At 35.2% G+C, this 24,812-nt stretch overlaps 1 protein-coding gene across 2 annotated transcripts in view; it reads right to left on the reverse strand.

Moving 5' to 3' along the window:
• Window positions 1–3,467, reverse strand: part of MDFIC2 (MyoD family inhibitor domain containing 2) — a 116,907-nt gene extending 113,440 nt beyond the window's left edge. For both annotated transcript variants that reach the window (XM_021714898.1, XM_021714897.1), the window contains exons 1-2: window positions 3,393–3,467; window positions 2,742–2,829 (exon numbers count right to left, since the gene is read on the reverse strand). In XM_021714898.1, coding sequence (XP_021570573.1) covers window positions 2,742–2,829 — 88 coding nt within the window. In that variant the 5' untranslated portion in view covers window positions 3,393–3,467. The remainder of the gene's footprint in view (window positions 1–2,741; window positions 2,830–3,392) is intronic.
• Window positions 3,468–24,812: the final 21,345 nt, after the last annotated feature.

Here is a 24,812-nt window from a genome sequence, read left to right on the forward strand (position 1 = left end):
GTACTCAGAACGGTGGTGACGGTGATATCTCCTATAGGTTGCAAGCTCACTCTGAGGTCTGGCACTGCACTTCGTGTCTCCAGTGAATGCTCACTCCAACCCTAATAAGGCATTGCTGTTATTATCCACATTTTAACAAGAGGGAGTGTTCATTGGGGGTTCCGAAGGGAAGCAACAGAGATGCTGCTGTGAGAGATGCAACCACTTTTTTTTTTGTCATTCTTGAAATAAGAAAGATTTTTGAGCAACATAAAGAGGTACTTTTAAAGTATCTTTTTTTAAAAGCAAGGATAGGCTAGGTTGGAGGTTGATAAAAAGAAAATTCTTATTGACAACTGTTTGGGAAGTCACTGTGATGAAGTGGCTTAATAAAAAGAACAGAATTTGTAAGTGGAAGAGCTGGGTTTGAGACTCAGTTTGCCACTTAACAGGTCTGTAAGTTGATGCAAAGTCCACAATATCTCTAAGCCTCAGTCTCTTAATCTGTAAAATGGGGACAATAGTACTGCAAAACAGGTTGTTGTAGGGATCAAATGAAAGAATGTATAAAAATACTGTAGGAAGTGTTGTTGCTATTACAGATTGCTCAAAGTATAAACTAAGCTCTCTAAAAACATAGCTGTACTATTCTGCGTAGTGCTCAGAGTCAGTTTTGGGGGAAAAGGGAAAGAAGCAGAAAAATAACAAAATCTCATTTTCACAATTTCACAAAGCAGGTATTCTAGTCCCTGGTTAAGGAAACTGAGGCTCCAAGAGGTGAAGTAACATGCCACAATTCACATAGTAGATAGCTGAGCTGAGATTTAAAAACCATGCCTGCCTGACTCAGATGCCATGCTCTTTTTACTGCACCAGTCTGTCTTTTTTATTTTTTTGATAAGCCAGCCAACCCATATACTTTCTCTTAACATTAAAAAAAAAAAAAAAAGACATTTGTGTTTGAAAACTAACTCATCCTGATAATTCCCAATTAAGATGTTGTCATCTAGCATCTGGCTCAATTTCCTTTTATGAAATATAGTAAACATAATTTGAGTGTAACTTAAATGAAGTATCCAAATGAGATAAAACAGGTCACCTGGGAAATTAGATTTTATAGATTACAAGAATTCAATGCCTAAGCTGTTCTTAATGGGCACACTTTTTTAAAAAGAAAATTATTCAGGAAACAATTGATTGTCCTATCAATTTCGTCACTTATTTCTATATGACATCTATAGCATGAAACAATTAAAGTAAAAATAAATAATATAAACTTCACGTTAAGTAGTGATGAGGAACATCTCTGTCTTCATGGATTTGGGATTCATAAGAAAAACACAGGGAATCTTTGGTGCAAGTTCAATTTTTGCCTTCTACTTTGTTTCTAAAAGATTCTATTTAAAAGCTATCTTAATAAAAAATAAATTAGAGAATTTTCTAGCCCTGCAGCTTTTTTAAAAGAAATGATTCTGAGAATGCTTCGTGTCTGCATCAAATTTTATCCTGAAATAGAGTTTCATAAAAAGATGAGTCCCACCTTTTTTTGAAAAAGTAAACATATTTTTTAAATGAGGGTGGGGATAGGGTAGAATTAAGGATAAAAGTAGATGTGAGGGTATGATGAAGTTGGAGGTGTTGATTTAAACATTGTAGGAAAACATTTTTGAGCACACATCATATCTTGACAAGTAACTTAAACATTTTTTTCTTTGGAATGTGATGAGGTGGTGGTTAAATTCACATGCTGTAGAATCAGTCATACAACCTGGCATTGAATCCCAGCTCTGACACCTCCTAATTTTGTAATTTTAGGCAAGTTACTGGAACTCTCTAAGGCTCTGTTTTCTCATCAGCAAATTAAAGATATTATGTGCTTCATAGGGTTGTCATAATAATTCAGCATAATTATCAATAAAATGCAAGGAAACATGGTCAATGTTGATATTATTATTGTGTTGTATAACTTACTTGATATATTTCGTAGAGTCTCTCATGATCTTATAAAATAATTTTTTAAAATTTCAACTACTTAAAAGCTGTCCCTTTACAATGTAAGATTCTTGAAATGGTAAAAAAAAAAATACTCCATTTTAATAAGATATTAAATCAGTTACCTTTAAGAGTCTTTGAACGTGTTCATAAAGTCAGAAGATTATAAAACTAAGCCTTCTAGTAAATAATCATGGGTTTAGACATATTTTCAAAAGTGCATAAATTTGTACTCATAATAGGAGGATATATCGATTCGTGTGTATATTTCAAGCAACCATCTTACGCATGTTGTGCCCATGGCCGATAGCATTCTCCCCTGGGAAGGTGGCTTCTCTAATTGCAGTGAATGGCGATTCTATTTGTAGACATACTTTCCTACAGCACTCATTCCTTTCTGTGATTATTATTTAAAAATACTTGTCCTTAAATTATTTAGTCTTCTTGGCTATAAAGGAAAATAATCTATAGCACTATAGGAACCTCACAGATAATATGTAACTGAGTTAAAAATGCATATTCAGTCTTACCAACAAAGTAATTTATGTTTCCTGCAACACGGGGATTATAAGAAGCATTTCAAAGCTAAGGATTCTCAAATGAACACTTAGGCCACATGTGTGTTTAAAAAAAAAAAAAGAATGAAAATCAGAAGTACAAATATCACTTGGGCTGCCAGGACATTCTTTCTCCTTCTCCCATGCTAGTCTTGCTTATAAACAAAAGCAAAATTTTCATTCCAATAAAAAATCAAGAGCAAGAAAACTTACCTTCCTTCAACCAAGAAATGTTATTTTTATCATTTTCAAAATGCTCAGCTGTTCTTACTTTTATCTTTTCCAGCTCAGTTTCTGACATCTAAGTGGAAACAGAATTTGTGATATAAAAAATTCATTAAGAACCCAAATTTATAACATTGAGTTTTATATTTAGAGACTACTGCCATATTATGGGAAAATTTTATCTCTATAGTTTTTAAATTCACTGTCCCATGTTAAGTCTTACATTTATCCACTTGTGTTATTTTAAAACATTGACATTGAAAACTAAACTTTACATGATATTTCACTGTTCGGCAATAAAGTTTACTATAAGATCTTACAATTTCTGATTGTGAATGAATAACAGATAAACAACTAGCCATAGATTTGTAGCAAACAAACAAACATTAAGTGGCTGTTTTCATGTTTTTTATAGTCTATAGAAAAGCATGCTGCAAAGTGATATACAAAGATATAAATAACAAAACACAAAAGGGCCTTTTCAGGAATTTATTGGGTAGAATGAGAACCTTATGACCTAAACCAGGCCAAATTGAGCTCTCTGAAAGTGTCGAAGAGACCTATGAGACACCTCTAGCGCAGTGCACTTGACTTTCATGGCTTGCACACGAACTAGGACGCTCTGCTTGAATCACTTACCTGTGTGTTGCAGAGGGAGGAGGCCCAAGGTGTGGGACTGGCGAGCAGCGTGCTGCAGCCTCCCTTGTCTTGGGATGTCCAGCATTCCTCTGCCCTGACAGAAATGAGTGAAGAAGCAAATACACTCCCTCCCTGGGTGGTGCTAGATTTGTATTGCTGCCAGAAGCATCCAACTTGCAGCTGAGAGGTTTTTTTTTTAAAGGTAATATAAAGCCTGTGGTTCGAAACAATAAAAACCTTTTCCAGGCTTGCACTTATTTAAAATGACACTCTGCAAAATAGGGAAGAAATAATGAACTCCTGTCAAATGGACAAAGTTACTTCCATCTCTCTCCTTCCATACCCGCCATTCATTACTTAGGGTTAGTACTAAAAAGAGGTAGAAAAAAATTATTGAAAAAGAGATACAGAGTTAAAAAAAAAAAAAAAAAAAAAAGGAAGAGAAACCTTTAAAGCTACATTCTCTGGAAGTTCATCCTGCAGCTGATATTTTGAAAAGCAGTTTTGTTTCCCCTAATGTTTTATAAACAACAAGAAAACATTTCAAGTTCTTTTGATCATTTGCAGATATTCCAAAGAGGGTTTAGAATAACATTCCAAAGAGGATTTGTCATTAGATTCTCAGTTACAAATACTGTTTTCAACCGAAAGTTAAAAACAAAAAAGCATAACCCTTGGATGCACATGATGATAAAAAGTCCATCATTTCTGAAAGCTGTTGTTTTTTTCTTCATGGAAAATAATATTCTTTTTTTGACCTCAGGCGGTTTGCCTTTATCGGGACAAATGTCTACTCTCTGATTGTCTTGTATCCATTTTATCTCCTTTCCTAATTTCATTTCTTCTTGTAGTTTGCTCCCTGTACTACTATCTTTGAAAATGTTTTTGATCAGCCAATATTAAAATAACTGTTTCATTTTCAGTAAGGTGAATTTCAGATTAGACAGTCAAGGAAGACCTTGAATGGTCTGATTCTACGCTGTGATTTTCAAAATGTGACCCATAAAGTTTTAGGATTTCTTGTAGTCTCCTAAACTTTACTCCTAAATTGCATGGTGGCTGTTCCTGGAACTGACTTGCTCCTATTATCAACATTCCTGAAAATGTTTCCTCAAAATTCCATCTCCACCCCTCCTTTAAGTTTTCCTAATCTATGTCATCTGGAAATTATCTTTCCCTTCTCTGATACCACTTAGGACTCCTGGTATGACCGGTCTGTTTTTGTCTTCTGTTAACCTGTCTTATCTTCCTGACAAGACTAGAACCTCACCCCCACCAGGGCTCAGCCTTTATCTCACTATTTCATGCATCTTGCTCAATGTTCAACATGAAATTAATCATTGTAGGATAAACTAAGACAGCATATCAAAAACTGATGATAGTGTTTTATTTGTCCCAGAGTCTTGCAGTACACCTGACTACCTTTAATTTCTCTTTTTTTTAATGTTTAGTTATAGTACTTTATGTCACTTCCTCATATTTTTGGAGACCTAATCTAATTTCCTTAATAATTTAATCACTGTCCTTTGTAAAAGCAAATTATCTAAATTTTACATACTAGTGGTGCCAGAAAGACATTTGGTGCCAAATAATCACAATGACTGTAAAGCAATGAACAGAGATAGCACAGGAAATAAAGGAAATCTAAGGTGGAAATATCTAGATGAGAAGAGATAATTGAGAACTTGAATAGTATGCCAGGTAGGTAGTCTGGGAATGGAACCGAATTTGAGGACGTCCTGCCGGGCTTTCCTGCAAAATTGATTGCTTGCTTGTTGGTAAGCAAGAAAGTCCCACACATTTGGTAACAAAAGTCTTCTGTGTTGATTGTTGTGATAAGAGAGCATAATAACACTTGTGATTTGGAAGAAAAAAAATACAACCTGGAGAAAATGAATGAACCTGGGTCAGTGTTGAATATATTATTCCTCCTTGTTTATTTTCAACTTTTTATACTTATATTCAACTAAACTATTTCTCAATTTTCTCTCTCCAAAGCAACCCATTACTCAAATCCTTGTCCACTTTTCTCACTTTGGAAATTACAGATTATTATTTGATTATAGTTTATCCATTGATTATTCTTGACATATATATTTTCTACTTGTTTACTTTCACAATTACTATGATATTATTTGAGACCCAATATTATTAAGTAAAATGTAAACTTTAAACTCTTATGCAAGATTTTGCTCTGAGGAGGGAATTATTATGAAGATAAGTATGAAAACTAATTTGGGAATAATATTCAACTTTGGTTGATGTATTTTCAGCATGTGCTTAGTCCTAACCCTTGGAATTTTTCTGTTGTTTTGCTTTATTATCTTTTCCTGCTTGGCTTCCTTCTGCTGTTTGATTTTGCTTTTGCTCTTTGAACTGGTTTTTGTTCTTAAAAGTACACAATATTGCTTGAATGTTCTATTTGGAATTTTATTTCATTCTGAACAGTACCATTTTTCAAAGTTAGACAAACTCAATTTGAATTCTGTTGCCGTCTTCACGAGTATGCAACCATCCCTTATGAGAGTTGTAAATGCTAATAAGCATAGTATTTCATTTTCTTCATTCACTTTATTAGAAAAAAGATAAGAATAGGCACTGAGTACTTTTTCCTGAATCAACTGTATATCACTCGTGTGCTTATGGGACATTGCGTTAAGGGTATTTCATACTGATGCCAACCTTCAAACCATTTATTTGTCCACGTAGTGATGTCCTTGGACCACGGAATTCTCCTTCTGGGTAATGGAGTCTGAGCGGGTCTAGGATTGTAGTCTCTTTAGCTGGTCTGGGCCTTGGAATGAATGAGGTGAACTCACAGTTAATGGCTGGGAGTGAAGAGAAACCAAAGTCATATGAACCCCAGGCAGGTCAGACTGGGAAACCACAGGTGGTCCAACATGAAGCTCAAAAGTGACAGGCAAGCCTCGGAAGTGAGGCAGTTCTGATTCCATTCCAAGGAGAGTAAAACACATTTTAAAAAGAAAACGTGTCCAAATAATGTTTACTGTGCCCATTTAAAATAATGAACTAAATAACTTATAACTAAGGATGTGGTCTCAAGGCTCACAGTTTCTTCCTAAGTCCTATTATCTTTTAAAAATGGAGATAGTGTGGTTGTACTCCTCTTTTTATAATTCTTTTCCTTTTATTTTGACTCGAGTCTCAATATTTCTAATTCCTATTCAAAATCTGATCCAGAAATAGAAGCTTTAAGGGCAAACTATCCAGCAGAAGGCAATGTTTGCCAAGAGAAAAACCTGCAATATTAGCACACATTTCATGGTTTTGTTTCTGTAAAAATAGAATTGAATGCATGAAACTAGAGCCTTTTAAACAAACAAATATGCATATACTATCATATATATTTTTAAATATCACTTCCATTGTTCATAAAACAATGAAATTATATGTCTAATATAAGAATATGATGTTAAACAATGCGTAAATATGTCACTAACTCATATTATTGGATTTGGGGACTGTAATTAGGAGAGTAGAACTCTCTGAAAGATTTGCAGATTGGATCCAAATACAAGTGGTATATATAAGAAGGTATACGACTCCTTTGGAAGTATATTTTATGTTACAGAATGGAATCTCTGTTACTCAGTATAATTAATTAAAATTTTTTGAAGAGCCATTCTAATGACCAATATATGTCATCAAATATTTCACATTTAAAAAATTCTCTTTGGGTTTTTGTGGGCTTGATACAAAAATACACAGGGCATAAATGAACATTGGCCCGAGGTATCGAAGGGAAAGGTAAATTAAACAAGAAGAAAATTCCATATTTGTAACAGGCTCTTCCAATGGAAGTTTACAACTAACACCACAAGGCATACCAATTCAAAGATTTATTAGATGTTAGATCTCATCGAAAGTTTAGGTATGAAAAATAACACACAGTTATAGAAAATGAATTAAGTTTTATTTTCTTTTCATGCCAGGTCATTTAAAAAAAATCTACTTACTTTGACCAAATTATTTTCATATGTGATGGAATTGCTTTTTGTAACTTAGACATTGACTGGCGTTGAGAAATGACATAACAATAAACATGAGAATGACACTTGTTAGTAGGCTTATTATGAAGATTCTTGGCTCCTATGGGGATTTCAATATTCATCCTTAGCATAGTCTACTTAAAGTCAATATTGCTCCACTTTATGTTAAGGGTAATAACTTTATAACTGTATAATTTCATTTACTCATTCTATCCTTTGTCCTATTATACTCAAATATTTCACATCTACAAATGCTATATACCCCAGTCAATGTCTGTGTGTACAGGCATATAGGCACACCTCGTTTTATTGCATTTTGCTTTATTATGCTTTGCAGATATTGTATTTTTTACAAGTTGAAGATTTGTGTCAACTTTGTGTGAATCAAGTCTATTGGCACCATTTCCCCAACACTGTATGCTCACTTCATGTCTCTGTGTCAGCACTTTTCAGCAATAAAGTATTCTTTCATTATACATACACTGTGTTTTGGATATAATGCTACTGCACACTTAATAGACTACAGTATAGTGAAAACGTAATTTTTATATGCATGGAAACCAAAAATTTTGTCTAACTTACTTTATTGTGATATTTTCTCTATTGCAGTTGTCTAGAACCAAATTCACAATATCTCCAAGATATGCCTGAATGTATATATGTATACATATGTATATACACACACAAATACAAATATGAACAGCTAGTTGTCTTTTAAAGTAATTAAGAGAAAAACAATTTTTAAAATTTTTACTCCAGTAGTTACCATTTCTGGTTTTCCTCATTCCTTCTGGTAGCTCTGAATTTTCATCTGATTTTATTCAGCCTGAAGAACTTTTTCAGCATTTCTTGAAATGCAGTTCTGTTGATATCAAACTATGTCATTCACTCTCATTTGTTCAGAATATTTACCTTGAATATTGAATTCTTGATTTAGCTCTTCCTTCCTTCCCTCCTCCCTCCCTCCCACTCTCCCTCTCTGCTTCTCTTTTCCTTTTTCTCTCTCTTTTGTAAAACATCATTTCTTTCACTGCTTCCCTATACTTAACATTTTAACATGTCTTCTTCTTCTCTCTAGTCACTTAAATTTTTCTTTTTCTCTAGATTTTTAGCAGTTTGACTATGATGTGCTTAGATGTAGTTTTCCTTGTATTTTTAATCTGCCTGGATTTTGCTGAGATTCTAGATTCTATAAATTGATGTTTTTTTCACCAAATGTACAATATATGGTCTATTATTTCCTCAAATATTGTTTTTCCGTCCAGGTCTGTGTATATTCTCCTTGTAGGACTGTATATTCTCCTTCTAGGACTCCTTCTAGGATTCTCCTTCTAGGATTCCACATACATTAGAAGACTTGGTATTTCCAGGCCACAGAGGCTGTGCTCATTTGTTTTTCCCAGTTCGTACTCTCTGTACTTCAGACTGAATAATTTCTGTAGATTTGCCTTCAAGGTCACTAACCCTTCTTCTATAATTCCCAATCTCCTTACTTCCCAATCTACTGTTAAGGCAATCTGGTATATTTTTCAGTTTAGATAAGTAAGTTCTAGAATTTACATTTTGTGTGTTTGTGTGTGGGTGTAGTCCCTACTTCTTTGCTGATATGATTTATTTCTCATGTATCATCACTATCTTTCCTCTTTTTTTTTTTTTTGAGTTGGAGTCTCATTCTGTCACCCAGACTGGAGTGCAGTGGCCGCTCCTGGCCACCGCAGCCTCGACCTGCTGGACTCCGCCGATCCTTCCGCCTCAGCCTTCCAAGTAGCTGGAACTACAGACGTGCACTACCATGCCCGGCTAATTTTTTGGTGGTGTTGTTTATTGTAGAGATGAGGTCTCACCAAGTTGCCCGGGTTGGGTCTCGAACCCTTGGGCTCAGGCAATCCACTCACCTCAGCCTCCCAAAGCGCAGGATTACAGGCTGAGCCACCAAGCCCGGCTACTATCTTTCCTTTTATTGGTCATATTTATTATAGCTAGTTTAAAGTCATTATCTCGCAACTACAATACCTGGGTCTTCTATTGACTGCTTTTTTTAAATTAATAGATTACATTTTCTTGATTTTTCAAATGTCTTTTTTTTTTTATACTGGATGTTGTGAATGATGCACTGTAAAGAGCATGGACCAGGTTGTACTCTTTTTAAAGGGTGTTGAATTTTGCTCTAATGAATAGTTGAATTACTGGTGTAACATTTTGATTCTGTCTGACTTGATTTTTATTTTTTCTTATGGTAGGATACTTTCAGTTTTTTTTCTTAGTCTTAGGATGTAGTTCATGCTATAGGACCTGGTCATTATTCCCAAGGCATATCCTTTCTTAGATGTCAGCTAAATGCCCAAGGTGCTCAGAGAGCTATCTCCGCTCTTGGTATGCCAGAGTTTCTAGCACTGTATTAACTGTGACACCTGTATTCAATGCTCAGTCTCACAAAAGATACTTTTTATGAGATCTATTCAAGTCTCATTCTTTGTATGCCCAGTTCAGTCCTTAGCCTAGAATATTTGTGGTGACCCCTGCCTCTTCCCTACTTGATTCAGGTCCCTCTTCTTCTTAACCCCACACTGTAAATTCTAGCTTCAAACTGCAAATTCCTGTCTTTGCCTCCTTAGCTCAGCAAGCCTGCCACTTCCCTGCACTTTAGCAGTAAAAGGACTGCCAAGCAAAAGCCGGAGCAGACATGCAACTCATCTTTTGTGTTTCCCTACTCTTAAGATTTACAGTCCTGCCAGGCTCGGTGGCTCAGCCTGTAATCCCTCGCCTTTGGGAGGCTGAGGTGAGTGGATTGCCTGAGCCCGCGGGTTCGAGACCCGCCTGGGCAATTGGCGTGACCTCATTTCTACAATAAATAAAAAAAAAAAAAAAAAAAAAAAAGAGCCGGGTGTGGTAGCGCGCACCCGTAGTTCCAGCTACTCGGAAGGCTGAGGCAGAAGGATCGCTGGAGCCCAGCAGGTTGAGGCTGTGGTGGCCGGGAGCTGCTACTGCACTCCAGTCTGGGTGACAGAGTAAGACTCCAACTTAAAAAAAAAAAGAAAGAAAGAAAGAAAGACTTACAGTCCTATTGTGCCTGTTGTCCTATGCTTGAAAACAGCTTCTTCATGTATTGTGCCTGGTTTTATAACTATAGATAAATAATGCAAGTCCAGTTTATTCCATCATGACCAAAAGCAGAAGGAATTCTCAAAATTCCTTTACCCCTACCCTTCCAATCATTCAGACAGTAGAGATAGTTTCCTTTCACTGTCCTCTTGTGAAGGGCAGATGCAGCTTAGAACAAAGGGTGGCTCAGCTTTGAGATTCAAATTTCACTTTATTTCAAGTTCATAGAAGAATCAGTAGTTTTGAAAGCAAGTCTTTTTTATGATAAGTACCAAAGAGTTGAGATTCCATTTAAACCATAAAACATACATTAGGTAAAAATACAAATTCACTTAAAAGTAGTGTTTGAGCTAAAGATCCCACCAAATTAAATTTTTACAAGTGAGTAGGAAGGGGATTTGAAGGGACTATGTTACTATGATTTCGACGATGGATGTTTATTAAAAAAGAATTTGACATATTATCTAAGATCATTCTGGTAAAATTGAGAAATTAGGATTCACTCAGATAATCTAGGGAATCCTAAAACATAATAGACCTTTGTCCATTTTCCTAGAAGTACCTTGTGAATTTCAAAATAAAAAAATAAAAAATTCCTGCGTCCAACATGGCATCTGAGTATCCATGGCAGATAGAGACATCTAGGTACAAGACTTGAGGTCATTGAATTGTGAAAACACCCAAGGAGAATTTCAAACTTCCTTTGAGTTTGAAAGAAGTGCTGAGCGCCTGTAAACAACAATAGAACATTTGAATACAATAAAAGATACCATTAGTGGATACTACAAAAATGATATAAGTTATAGGCAATGCAGGATTTTAGATATTAAGAGATAAAGCACTGGGGGAAAAGGTCATGCCAAAGGCTACCAGAAAATGCTCCACTTAAGTGAAGACCACCTGCAATGACAGAGGATTATCATGTTTTAAATGTACTACCTAGGAGCAAAGCAAAAAGGAATTATATTGCCCCTAAAAGCCTCTCTTTTAAGTTGAAAGAGATTGAGTCAACTTGAATTTGCAAGTGTGTTTTCTACCATCAGTAGAAATGTGGGCTCAAATGCTAAGCTAATATCAGTTATGGAGAAATAAAGACATTATATATTTTGGTGATCTGAGCACAAAGTCTTGCTCTTTGCTTCCATTTCTAGTGCCCTCTTCTCTCCAGAGACCTACAATGGGAGTTCACCAATAGCACCAAAGAGTCCTACTTTGAATTGCTTCCTTTTCAGATAATGACCTCTGTTACAGAGATTATCCAACTCCACCAGGCCGCTCTGTTCCTTGGCCACAGCAGACTGCATCAGTGAGGCCCAAATTTTACCTGTACAATGATCATTTATATACCTAACTCTGAATTGTGCCCTACATCTTTAAAATAAAATTTTTTTAAAAATCAGTTTCACACACACACACACACACACACACACACACACACACACACACACACACACACACAAAGAAATGGGTAATTCAAGCTGCCAATCTAATCCTCTCCACAAAAATTTGGAATTGGTATCAAATCAGTCAGCATTTAGCTATCTGGCTCAGCTGGGGAGTCTAATTCAGCTAGGTTATCCTGTTTGGGTTATGAGAAAGTAGACAACTTGCACAACTGGAGGAGAGCCAGGTGGGCAAGTTTTTTGTAGGTTTCCTCATCTGTAAAGAAGAGATCATAATAGTACCTACCTTAGAGTTGTTGGGGAGTGGGGTGGTGTTAAATAAGTTAATGAACGTAAAGCTCTTGAAAAGGAGCATGGGCGTATAGTAAACACTCAGTAAGGACTCAGCAATTATGTTTATTATGAGTGATTTTTATTTTTGGAACTTTATTATGGTAAAATTGAAGTACAACTGACACAGGATCCAGTCCAACAAATGATCCGTCTTTAAAACATGTGCTTTCACTAGTTTTGATATATCTGTACATCTAATAAAATGATTACTATCATCAAGATAAACATCTCCATCACCCCAAAATTTCTCCGTACCTTTGTAATCCAGCCCTCCCTCCATCCCCATTCCCAGGTAAACACTGATCATCCTTTTGTCATTTCCTGTAAATTTGTTTACATTTTCTAGATTAAATATAAATGGAATCATATAGTATGTATTCTTTTTGCCCAAACTCTTTTACTCAGAACAATTATCTTGAGATTCATTCATACCGTTGTATGTATCAATAGTTTATTTGCATTGTATTCCATTGTATGAATGCACCACAATTTGTTTTATCCATTCACCTGTTAATAGACATTTGAGTGGTTTCCCACTCTATTACAAATGAAGCTTTATGAATGTTTGTGCACAAATTTGTAATTAAATTTTTTCATAATTTTAATATTTTTCAAGTTAAAAATCTTAAGGAGAAAATGAGAAAAACTTGAAAATAAATAAAACTCTCATTAGAAATGCAGTTTTAAAACAGTCTTCATTAGCCTGTAACATTAATTTTACCTTAGAGGATTCAACTTTAACTTTAAAGAACTAGCTGACACCCCAATTTCTTGGTATTTTATTACTGTGAGGATTTTGCGTAACTAAAATATACTGGAAAATTCTCTAAAGGGGGGAGAAAGCAAATATGTCTTATGAAACTCAAGACTTTGGACTGAATACTACTACTTAAACACTCAAAATTATATTATAGAGATTAAGAGGTATACTGCCTTCCTGTAATTGTGGAATATTATTTTTTTAAGACATTGAACTTCCAGTATATTTTTAAGCTCAATTTTTTTTATTTTATAAACAAATTACAGAAACAGCAGCATTGCTTTCTCACTCAAAACCTAGGTATTTTGAAATATTTGGTTGATAGTAATTGCAGCAATATAAAATGTTGTTTACACTGCAAAAAAAATGTGCTTTATAGAGTTTGTATTAGAAATTACATTAAAATTATTTATTAATAAGAAAATATTGATTTATTGGATTCTTACAGTACAGTACCTTTTGCTAAATTTTTAATAATTCTATAAAGTAATTATGTAAACTAACAGATAATATTGACCAAGGTATGATGATGCTTAAAGTCCTCTTTAATCAATACCATATGTCAGTTAAATTTATCTTAAATATTAACATCTGGAAAATTCTTTCTTTTTCAGAGAGGGACATCTTTTGTCCACATGTATCTATTTTTCCTCTCGTTTTAGTCTCCTAATTTTCAAGTTGTTTGTCATCTTCTTAACTCTGTCTTTGCTTTTGTAGCTCTAAGATATTCTCTGCCAAATAGGACAGACAACCATAATTTCTTTTATGCAGTACTTGGTCTTCTACCTACATGAAAAGTACTTTTTTTTTCTTTAACCCAGGAGGGAAAGAAAAAAAATATGTTATCTTGATCAGTCTTTTCTCTAGACCACCTCTCATGGGTCAATCTTAAAGCAGGATATTTAAATAAATTGAACTTCAAATACAATCTCAGTTTAACAGGACTTTTGAATCCAAAAAGAAATTCTAACATTTGATCAGCTATTCACAAATGATGTCTTTGTATCCTTTAAAGAACTATAAAGCAAATAAAAAATTGTAAGCAGTTTTATTTGATGTTATCTGAGATAAAATAATTCTTTGAAGAGCCATAGAGACTAATTAGAAAAGAATATCAGTATGTCCCTAAATTATGAAATTAATAAAGTTAAAACCACACAGGACCTACATAGGTAATGCCACAATAATCTAAGAATACACAATTGTTAGTGTTATACAAATTCTAATGGGAAAATGAGATTTCTGGAGAAGCCATGAGAAAATTTTAGTTAGCAAAGATTTTTTAAAAGTCGCAACAATGGTTAAATATGGGAAAGGGATAAGTGGAGATGATAAAAGGGAAAATTTTTCCTTCCATAAATTAGATTTAAAATGGCATTTCTTTGCTTCTCTGATAAATAAAAAGTACAAAGCTCTTTTTCTTGAATTGTGAATCTCCTTTAAGATGCATAAGACATAAGAAGAGGAAAAAGAAAAGCTGTCCTTTCTCTCATAAATCTTGTTTGAAGTTAAGAAAAAGATAAGATTAATCCAAGATTTTTTGTCATTGTGAAAGGTGAAATGAATGTGTTCATTTCATACTAAGTGGCAGGATTGGAACTTCCATGCAGGCCTTAAGGATCCTAAATTAATACCATTAAAAGGAAAATTTTCTACATTGCCAACTCGTTTCTCCAAATTGTCAACTGCTCTGATTAAGCATGGTCTCACTAGGATGGTCTCTTGTATCACCATGTACCTTCTCTTAGACCTTACCTCGTGGGAAGGTTGCAGCTCCTGCCTGATTTATGTCTTCAAGCTGGCATGTGTGGCTGGGTAGACTGTACACTGCAGAACTCCAGGGTGGGTGAGGTGACTTTGCAATGTGGCAAGTTGACTAGACTGAACTCTGTTTCCCAGAATTTCTTTCCTACGAGTTTTCAGTTAGGGAGGGCTACAAAAGATATTCTCCAGGGCAGTTTGTAAAACAAGTATAGCAGCAGCTATGTTGTTTTGTGACACTTGGAAGGTTGGGGCAATCACTTTTGTAGTTCCTCCATATTGTTCCTTATCTGCTGGCTCATCACATTGGTGTGAGGCAACAGCAAATCTGCAACTGTTCATCTTTCCCCTGATCATCCTTCACCTTCTCCATCTCTTTGGCTAGTCGTGTGGTTAGCTCTATAACAAAGGGCACTAGTTTCTCATGCAGGACACTCACTTCATCAGGGAAGGAAGCAGGGAGAATTGACGCAGGTGCCAGTTCAAACTCAGGGGTTCTGGCTCATGCTCATGGGTTCTAGCTTGTTCATGCCACCCTTCACTTGACATGCATTCTTCCCTTCCTGACCACCTTCTCTGCCAGCTTGAGGCTCCAGAGATGAAACAAAGATGACATCTGTACACAGACTATTTAACCAACCGGATCCAAAATTGTGTAAGGCCTAATCTCCTAATCTCTGTAACAGTTTCCTTAATATCTATCTATTATCTATCTATCTATCTATCTATCTATCTATCTATCTATCTATCTATCTATCTATCTATCTCCTAGTGGTTCTGCTTCTCTGATCCAATCCTGACTGATAGAGTGCCCCATTAACATTGCAGTTTATGTAAATAGCACCAATCGCCCGTTATTGTTATGCACTGTCTGGGAACAAAATCAGCGTCCCTGAAGGTCTGTATCACCATAGCTTAAGCAACATGAAGACTAGAATCTTTTGTTTCTTGTTCATTGTTTTAGTCACAGGTGGGAAATTTGACTCCATGGTCAAATATATTTGGGAAATTATCTTCCCCCCTGCATTGAAATCTTAATACACAATCACAGAGTAACGGCTCCATAAAGCTATGCACTAAAGTAATTTGCTCAGTTCGGTCTTCTCCAAAGTTATTTGACTATGGAATCATTTTATAGGCAGCACCTGTTAACATAGCCCTGGAAGTAGTGGTCTACAAAACACACATTTTGAGAAATTCTGGAATACATTCTGATAAGCTCAGTCATTTAACATTTGACTCTCATCATTCTTAAGTGCTATCCAAGTAGAGAGTTAATGTAACTTAAAATCCCATTTAACCAGTCAAAAATTAAATTCAACCGGGGATGTGATAATAAGAATGTAATGACGAACAATGCTCACTGATGTGCAGTGTAATTCATTCCAGCACTTTTTAGAAGCTCTTGAACCACACGAGAAAGGCCAGTAGCAGAAAATGCACCTGACATAAGAAAGGCACTGTGTATTACACCATGATAAGGTCAAGAGGTGATAGAAATGATGTTTTTCCTCCTCTCGCCATTCCTTTTCTCTCCTTGTGATGTGTTGGAAGGTGAATTATGTGGGTGGAAAAACAGTGATAAGATCGGGAAGAAAAGACATTGGATATTGAGAGCTGGAACCCTAGTCTTGAGTGAAATGGAGAATAACTGGACTTAGGGCAGTCAGCACACTCATTTGTACCTTAACTCTGGTATCTACATATAGATGTGTCATTTCAGTGACATATTAGTTGCTGCAGTGCTAACTCAGGCAAAATTGTAAACTAGACAAGGTTAATTTTTGGCTGACTTGGTTTCTCTTGGTGAAGCAAACCGTGATTCTCAGAAAAACATGCTTTGGGTTGCGTAAGAACTGGGGGATATTATTGGTATATTGAGAACAAGAACCTGGGACGTTAAACATCCTTTTACTCAAGGAATAGTCAGAATAGTAAAGAACTGAATTGCCCCCAGATGAGTTGCCTCTCTGCTGAGACACACTGAAAGTACTCTGTCGGGTTCCATGTATTACCTTTTCCATTCCAGTCACCACCTGTGTGGGCTGTGTGTGTCTCAACTAGGTGTGGATCTGATTAGCTGACAAAAATGAATGCGGAAAGATGGGATAAGGCTCAACTATCAGGCATTCATTTACATTTCAAAAGAGGAAATAATCAACTTAAAAGAGTCTCTAACTAATTGATGCTGTGAAAGAGAAAAATATATTAAAACGTTTTATTAGAATAGTAATGTAGTCCCCTTATATGGAGAGAAATTTTGAGACATTTATTACCTTTGCAATTTGCTCATTTCAAATTCTTCTTTTTTCTCTATTTGTCTCTCTACTCACAGCACCCTTCTTCAAAGAAATAAAATATGTGTGGTTAACATTGCACTTGTATGACATCAATCTTTACTCTTTCTAAATAGATGTTTATAAAAACAGAAGGTCAGAACTTGTAGAGAACGGATTGGAAATCACATCACCGTTAAAGTAAAGAAAATCTACCAGGCTACCATGGTCACCTGGATGGGCCTAGAGAGGCCTAACATAGCTGATAAATCCCTTTGACCTCCCTTCTAGATCTAAATAGATTCCATCCCTACTATTCAACTATTTTTCTTCATATACTTACAGTTCAGTTGATTGTTACAACTTTCTTTTGTATCATCCTTCACTTTTGATTTCATAGTACCAATCTCCAAACCCTAGTAAAATTGATTTGGTTTCAGCTACAGCCTGATCTTGGGATTGGTGCAATTGTAGAGTATTTCTGAATTTTGGAAATTTTTAATCTCATTTTTAAAGTGCTCTCCACCCTCCTGCCCTCTTTCCTTCTTTCATTTCTTCATTTGTCACTTCTTCTGCCTTCCTTATATACCCTCAGAGTGTAACATTTGCAGATTGGTATAGATTCTAAATATAGTCGCATCCCAGCTATCTACATATTAGTTATTAAAAACTTTGGACAGATCACTCAACCACTCTGTGCTGCAGTTTCCTCATCTATTTAATGAAGATTAATAATAGTATCCATCTCACTATGTTATTATAAGATAAAATGATTACTAAATTTTAAGCATTTGGAATAATTGATAGGCTATAGTAAATACTTCATAAGTGTTGCTGGCTATTGCTGTTGTTCTACAATCTTCTTTTCCTATCTGTGGGATGGCAAATTTTCATTTTGACTTGACAGCACAGAAGTCCATCTCACCTAAGTATGAATTTCAGTGCCGTGGCTGTCCCTTATGTTCTGAGCAGACACTTGGGAGGGCTAAGAACTGTTACTAGAATTTTTGTCTTTCCATGCTTTCTTCCTCCTGCATTCTACAATTTTGGACATTTTTTTCTCTCATATACTGTTTCCTTTCCTTTATTCTTGCTATTTAATTATCTCATAGGGTATATTCCATGGACATGTCGGTTATGATGGACCTGCAGTTTCCTCATATGTATGATCTAGAAGGGAGGTCAAAGGGATTTATCAGCTATGTTAGGCCTCTCTAGGCCTATCCAGGTGACCATGGCAGCCTGGTAGTCATTCATAAAAGTTGTTTCACCCTTTTCAGCCATCATTGTACTTATTTGATAATAATAATCATGATGATAATAAATAATACTAACATTCATATCTATTAAGTATGTTATAAGGTACTTCTGCTTCCAGACATAAGAGAGTAAGCAGAGCCAGATTTACTTTCTCACTTTAAACAAATGAAGAAAAAAACCCAGAAAACCATATAATCAACATTAATCAGACATTAAACAACAGGCAGTGCAGGATTGTGTTCCCTTAAGGTTGGAAAATAAGATGAGCCCTATGATTGCTCCAGTCTGCTGCCTGGAGAGATTTTACAAGGTAGGAAAACCTAAACAGAGTCTAGCAGTCTCCCGGAGTTGAGAAGACATAATTCAGAATTCAGGGAAACCATGGCAGGGAGAATTCACATGGCCAAGTACCAGAAGGAGGAAGCCTCACGGAGAGCAAAAGATCAAGTATTCAGCTAAATACGGATCAGTGCATACGTATGAGGAAACTGCAGAGTCCAGGAAAGACTACCAGAAAGGAGCAGGAAGAACAATACTTGAAGAGTTTGTGTTCCCAACAGGCATAACAAAAAGACCGAACACACTGAGCAGCAAGTAAATTTTCAGTAGGATAACATCCTAGGAGTAAGGGAAAATTCACCTTTGAATCAGTCGAACAAGGTTTAGAAATATGCCACAAAAGAATCCAAATTTTTCCAAAGAAGTTAACACTGTTCCTGGACAAAGGCAACAAATATCTGAAAGAATAAAGAATCCTCCAGAACTCAATAACATAAAATGAAAATATCTGGCATTCAATAAAAAATTACCAGATATACAAAGAAGCTAGAAAACACAATCTGCAATAAGTAGGAAAAAAAACCAATAATTAGAAATAGACCTGACATGACATAGATAATAGAATTAGTGGAACCTAAAGACAGTTGTTAAAACTACACTAAAAAAAGAACCAATTTAAAGAAAATTGGCAGGTATATCAGACTGGAAATCACATCTCTGTTAAAGGTAAAGGAAATCTTGTCTGAACTACCAGGCTACCATTGCCACCTGGATAGGCCTAATATATCTGATATGTTATAGGATTACAAACACAATTATCAGAGATGGCAAATACAATTTCTAAGATGCAACAATACACTGAATTGGATTAAGAGCAGATTAAATATTGCAGAAGAGCCGGGCTCAGTGGCTCAGCCTGTAATCCCGCGCTTTTGGGAGGCTGAGGTGAGTGGATTGCCTGAGCCCACAGGTTTGAGACCCGCCTGGGCACCGAGACCTCATCTCTATAATAAATCAAAAAATCAGCCGGGCGTGGTACACATGCCTGTAATTCCAGCTACTTGGAAGGCTGAGGCGGAAGGATCGCCGGAGCCAAGCAGGTCGAGGCTGCGGTGGCCAGGAGCGGCCACTGCACTCCAGTCTGGGCGACAGAGTGAGACTCCAACTCAAAAAAAAAAAAAAATTGCAGAAGAAAAGACCTAGCGATAGACTTTCAGTGACCCTGAAGACCTAGCAACATACATTATCCAAAATATAACACAAATTTTTTAAATGACTAAAAAAGAAGCATCAGGCGTCAGTGAGCTGAGAAGAAACTTTACAACAGTCTAATATCTGTGTAATTGAAACCCAGAAAGAGATGGAGTAAGGAGACAAAAAATATGTATATTTTCAGAAATAATGGCTGAATTTTTTCCAAATTATATGGAAATTATAAACCCACAAAAAAGATATCCAATGAACCGCAAGCAAAATAAGCAGAAAGAAAATTACACCAAAATATGTTAAATTACTTAAAACTTGTGCTAAAGAGAAAAATCTTAAAAGTAACTGAAAAGAAAATGACACATTACAAATGGGGGAAAAAAGATAAATAACATCAGATAACAATTATCTCATCAGAAATAACACAAGATGGAAGACAGTGGTACAACTCTTTTAAATATTGAAAGAAAAGATCAACCATAAATTCTATACCCAACAATATAGTACTAAAGATCATTAATTACTCCATATATTCAATCATGATCATTCATCACATTAAAACAAGAGTAGCACTAAACATTCTGGAGTATGTAGAATTAAAGTAAAAAACAAAAACAAGAGACCCGCCAAAAAAAATAGAACTCAAGTTTGGCAGTAGAAACTTTCTGAGTAAAAGTGAAGGACTTTTTTTTTTTTTTTGAGTTGGGTTCTCACTGTGTCACCCAGGCTGGAGTGCAGTGGCATGATCACAGCTGACCACAGCTTCAACCTCCTGGACTCAGGCAATCCTTCTGCCTCCGTTTTCTGTGTAGCTGGGACTATAGGCATGTACCACCACACATAGCTAATCTTTCTATTTTTGTAGGGACAAGGTTTCACTAGGTTGCTTAGGCTCCTCTCAAACTCCTGGGCTCAAGCCGTCCTCCAGTCTCAGTCACCCAAAGTGTTGGGATTACAGGAGTGAGCCACTGAGCCCAGCAAAAGTAAATAATTAATCATATATTTTAAAACAAATTCTTAGATTTTTAAAAACTGTTAACATTTGCCTTCGTTATTTTTTCATTCAGAACACTAACATACTAATGGTTAAGCTGCTGTACTATTATTCACTCCATTTTTCTAGACACTTTTGAATTGGAGAGTACTGTAAGAGGAGTTTATAACTCAATTTATGTCTGTTTACATTAATCAATTAGCAGCAACTCAGTCCTGCATACTGAATTATAAGAATTTGTATAAGATTATTGTAAAATGCATTGTATCATAGGAAAAATTCAGGGGCTTATACTATTGAGAATGTAACTTCCACACAAAATTTTTTCTGTTTTAACAGAAAATTTTCAAGTGATTAAAATATGCTGGAGAAACTAGAAAACATCGTCTATCAGAGAAAAACGGTGATACAAGTTTAGCATATCTCATAAAATTCATTTGTAGACACATATGGGATTAAAGAAAATCACATAATAGAATGTTAATATTTTTTCTTTTTACAAAAATTTTAAAGGACTGAATAAGATCATTTTCTCTCTGGCTTGCTTACTTGATGTTTCTCAAAACTTTAGGAAAATAAAGGTTTCTAATTGAATAATCAGAAATATTTTGGTGGAAGACTTTCATCTTTGTATTTGGTAAATTATCAGAAAAATACTCCATATACCCATGAAGTATTCATAGACCTGCAATAATTTTACATGCAAAAAAATTACCAGATGTTTAAAGGTTAAAGGAAGGAAAATAACCTAAGTCTATGCAAAAAGATAGCTATAAAACTTGATTCCAATGTAAAAATGTAGTATTGACTTTGTCTCAAAATAGAGAATAATCTCTAATAAGTACATAAATTTTCTAGTATTAACTGATCACAAGCCTAATTCAAGACAAATATATAAACTTTGTGAGAAACTTCAAAAATGATTTAAAAAAGACAATAATATTAATATCTATATATATTTTATTTCATGTTTAAAAATCTTGATGGCTTATAGTTGAGCTTAATCTTTCAAACTCCACATATTTTTTTCTATAATTAGCTATAACACTTTGAGAACATATTAGTAATCTGATGTATATGCAAAATGAAATGAACTACTAACATTAAATAGCATATTCAGACAAGTTATCTTTTATCCTTATTGTATATCTATATTTGTCTTTATAGAATGCCTTTTAATACAACTTTAGGTTTCCTGAGGTCTTTTTTTAGGTAACAGAGATTACCAGAAAATAACTGAAGAAGAAAAAAAGCACACTATTTGTTGTTTTTCTGTCCTATAGTGTTTGCTTCCTTGCTAATTCAATCATTCTTTTGGTGTTTTCATACCAACCTAATAGTTGTTGTTTATATACTATACTTGATAATGATGTATTATAATATTATGCTATTTGAGTTAGCATTGTTGGTTTAAAAGTAAATAGGTCAACTATAAGGGAGAGGAGGCCTGGAGTTTTAATTAAATACAAAGATAATAGTAAAATAGAGTGAGTGGTTAATTCAGCGCAGTCATTGTCTCACATCTTAACATCCAAATAGAATCTAGAAAAATCATTTGAATGTGTGTGCAAAATCCTATAAAAAGACATTTGTTGTATAGAATATGAATGATTGAAGTGAATGAAAATAACTGACAAGCAATTCATTAAATATGATTTCATACACTTGCAAGTGAAAGCAGAACACAATCACTTTTAAATTAGAGTGAGTTAAAACTTTACATAGTTTCATTAGTTTCACTTTATTTCTGTTGATAAAAATATGCATAACTATCCTATGGTGATATGAAACTTGAGAAAATTAAGAGCCTCAAATAAAAGCTTCTCTTAGACAAAACAGGAATCCTTCAAAGCATGAGCTCTGAAGATTATTTAAATGTGCACAGTGAATCTCATCCTACTTTTCAGAAATAGCTTCTGTAGCATTATGTTTATTTCCATCACTCTTCCACACTTTTTCTGTCCAGTGCCTGATTTCCTGCCGATGTCAATCCTCCTACCTGGTCCAGTCAAAAATTCGTCTCGTGAAGTAATTGGCACTAGGGGATGATCTAACACTGGTGTGTGCCTGAAGCTTATGTCTAGCTTATCACATCCTGGGACTCTAAGGGGAGAAATATGTGTTTTCTGTTTCCTTCTTATCAGAACAAGACTTGGGGCCACCTGATATCAGACCTTAGATTCTACCATCCCCACAAACCCAATTTATTCAATCTATTTTAGACTTAAGCATTCCACATAGCTCTCGACACCTCACCATACTTTAGCCTAGATAAGGTAAAAAATTCAAGGTACTATTGATGAAAATAAAACAACAAAGTCTACATACACAAATCTTACCAGAGAATTGCATTCTAACCATGCTAAAATATATAATTCATCTATTTAAGCTTTTCTAAGCTGCATGTTTACATTCATGGTAGAATAAAGCATGGCTGTTTTTGTTTCTAAAAATTGTCAGATAATTTGCACCCATGCCCTTTATCTACCCTATTAGTGAAGTGTTAGAGAAATAAAGTTCCATTTGCTTCTATTCACAGAAGACTGTCATATTCAGATAATGGCACAATTCAGAATTTATCAAGTGCCAGGAGATTATAAAAGTTAATGGAACAAAATGGCATTAGTGAAAGATTTTGGAAAAATCTCATGAGATTTGGTACAGTAACTTCACAATTAAATTACTATGCTACCACCTTATGTGCAGACAAAGGGAAGTGTGGCATTTGTAAATTCAGTGTTGATAGATCTGATGAATGTTCTAGAAATGGAAACCGCCATTGTGTAGATAAATGTGAATTTTTTCAGAGTGTTGCTTTCTCTTTCATTGTCCAAATATTCCAAGCAAAAGATACAGGAATTTAGATCAGCTGAGCAGACATTTTAGGATGCACTCCTTCAACTCAAAACATGCAGAATTCATGTATGTATGGATAGAAAACGATGTGTTTGGGGATACAAGAACTATTACCAAAAGCTCCTTACTTGAGATTTATGTTTCGTTTTCCCTTCACTAGAATTATCATATAAACAGACCGACTTTTGCAGAATTCATGATGTTGAAAGAATTCTGTTTATTTCCTTCCTTCCTTGTGTTCTAGACCAGTAGGCCCTTCCTAGATTAAGCCCCTTCTGAATTATTCCAGGATACCTCCCTTCATCCTCATCCTGGCTACAAGCTGCAGTTCCTGTCCACTTTTCTTGTGGATGTCCAGGTGTTATTTCAGATCCAGTGTCCTCAAACTGAACTCATATGCTCTCTTAGATGAAATTGCTTAAAATAGATCATTAGTAGTATTAGGATGAAAACTAAATGAAGCAATGGGGCACTTAGCAGTGTCTGGCACCAGGTAAGTTCTTAACAAATGTTAGCTGATGTTATATGAGTAATAACATTCTTGGATATAGAGGGCCTTCTGCATTCTGTATTGTATCAATTTATTACCCTTCCTTGACCACTCAGCTTGAAAAACTTGAAAGTTTTTTCATTCTTCTGTCATTCTTACTCAGTCTGCCTTAGTTGGTCACAAATCTCTCTATGTTCTACCTTTTTAGTATTTCTTTTACTTTTGCTACTGAGGCTGTAATCCATTAATCCCTTGCTTCCAGTATTGCCTAATAGCCTTTCTTCACCTTTTAATCCTTACGGACAGGGCCTGTTTCCCACATTGGAGGCCAAAATGCCATATACTTAATTCCCATCTTCCTTTGCACCTAGAGAGGAGACATGTGACCCAATTCTGCCAATGAGATGGGAGGGTGACTTTTACAGAGAGTATTCTCCCTTTACAAATTAAATTTTAAAAATAAGTAAATATGAGCAATAAAAATCTTTTAAATACCTGAATCATAAAAATATGTGTAATCAGAAAAATACTTATAAATGGAAATTTCCATTGTTTTCTTCACTGGATATTGTCACAGCTATATGTTCTGTTTGGAACTGCAATAGTCATCCCGATACTATACAAGAAAACATCACTTTCATACAGTACAGCTGGGGAGAGATGGAAAACATCTAGGTTTTTATTTTATTT

This window comes from Carlito syrichta, unplaced genomic scaffold (assembly GCF_000164805.1).
Source record: "Carlito syrichta isolate Samal-C Ts95f unplaced genomic scaffold, Tarsius_syrichta-2.0.1 Scaffold305868, whole genome shotgun sequence".
Taxonomy (NCBI): domain Eukaryota; kingdom Metazoa; phylum Chordata; class Mammalia; order Primates; family Tarsiidae; genus Carlito; species Carlito syrichta.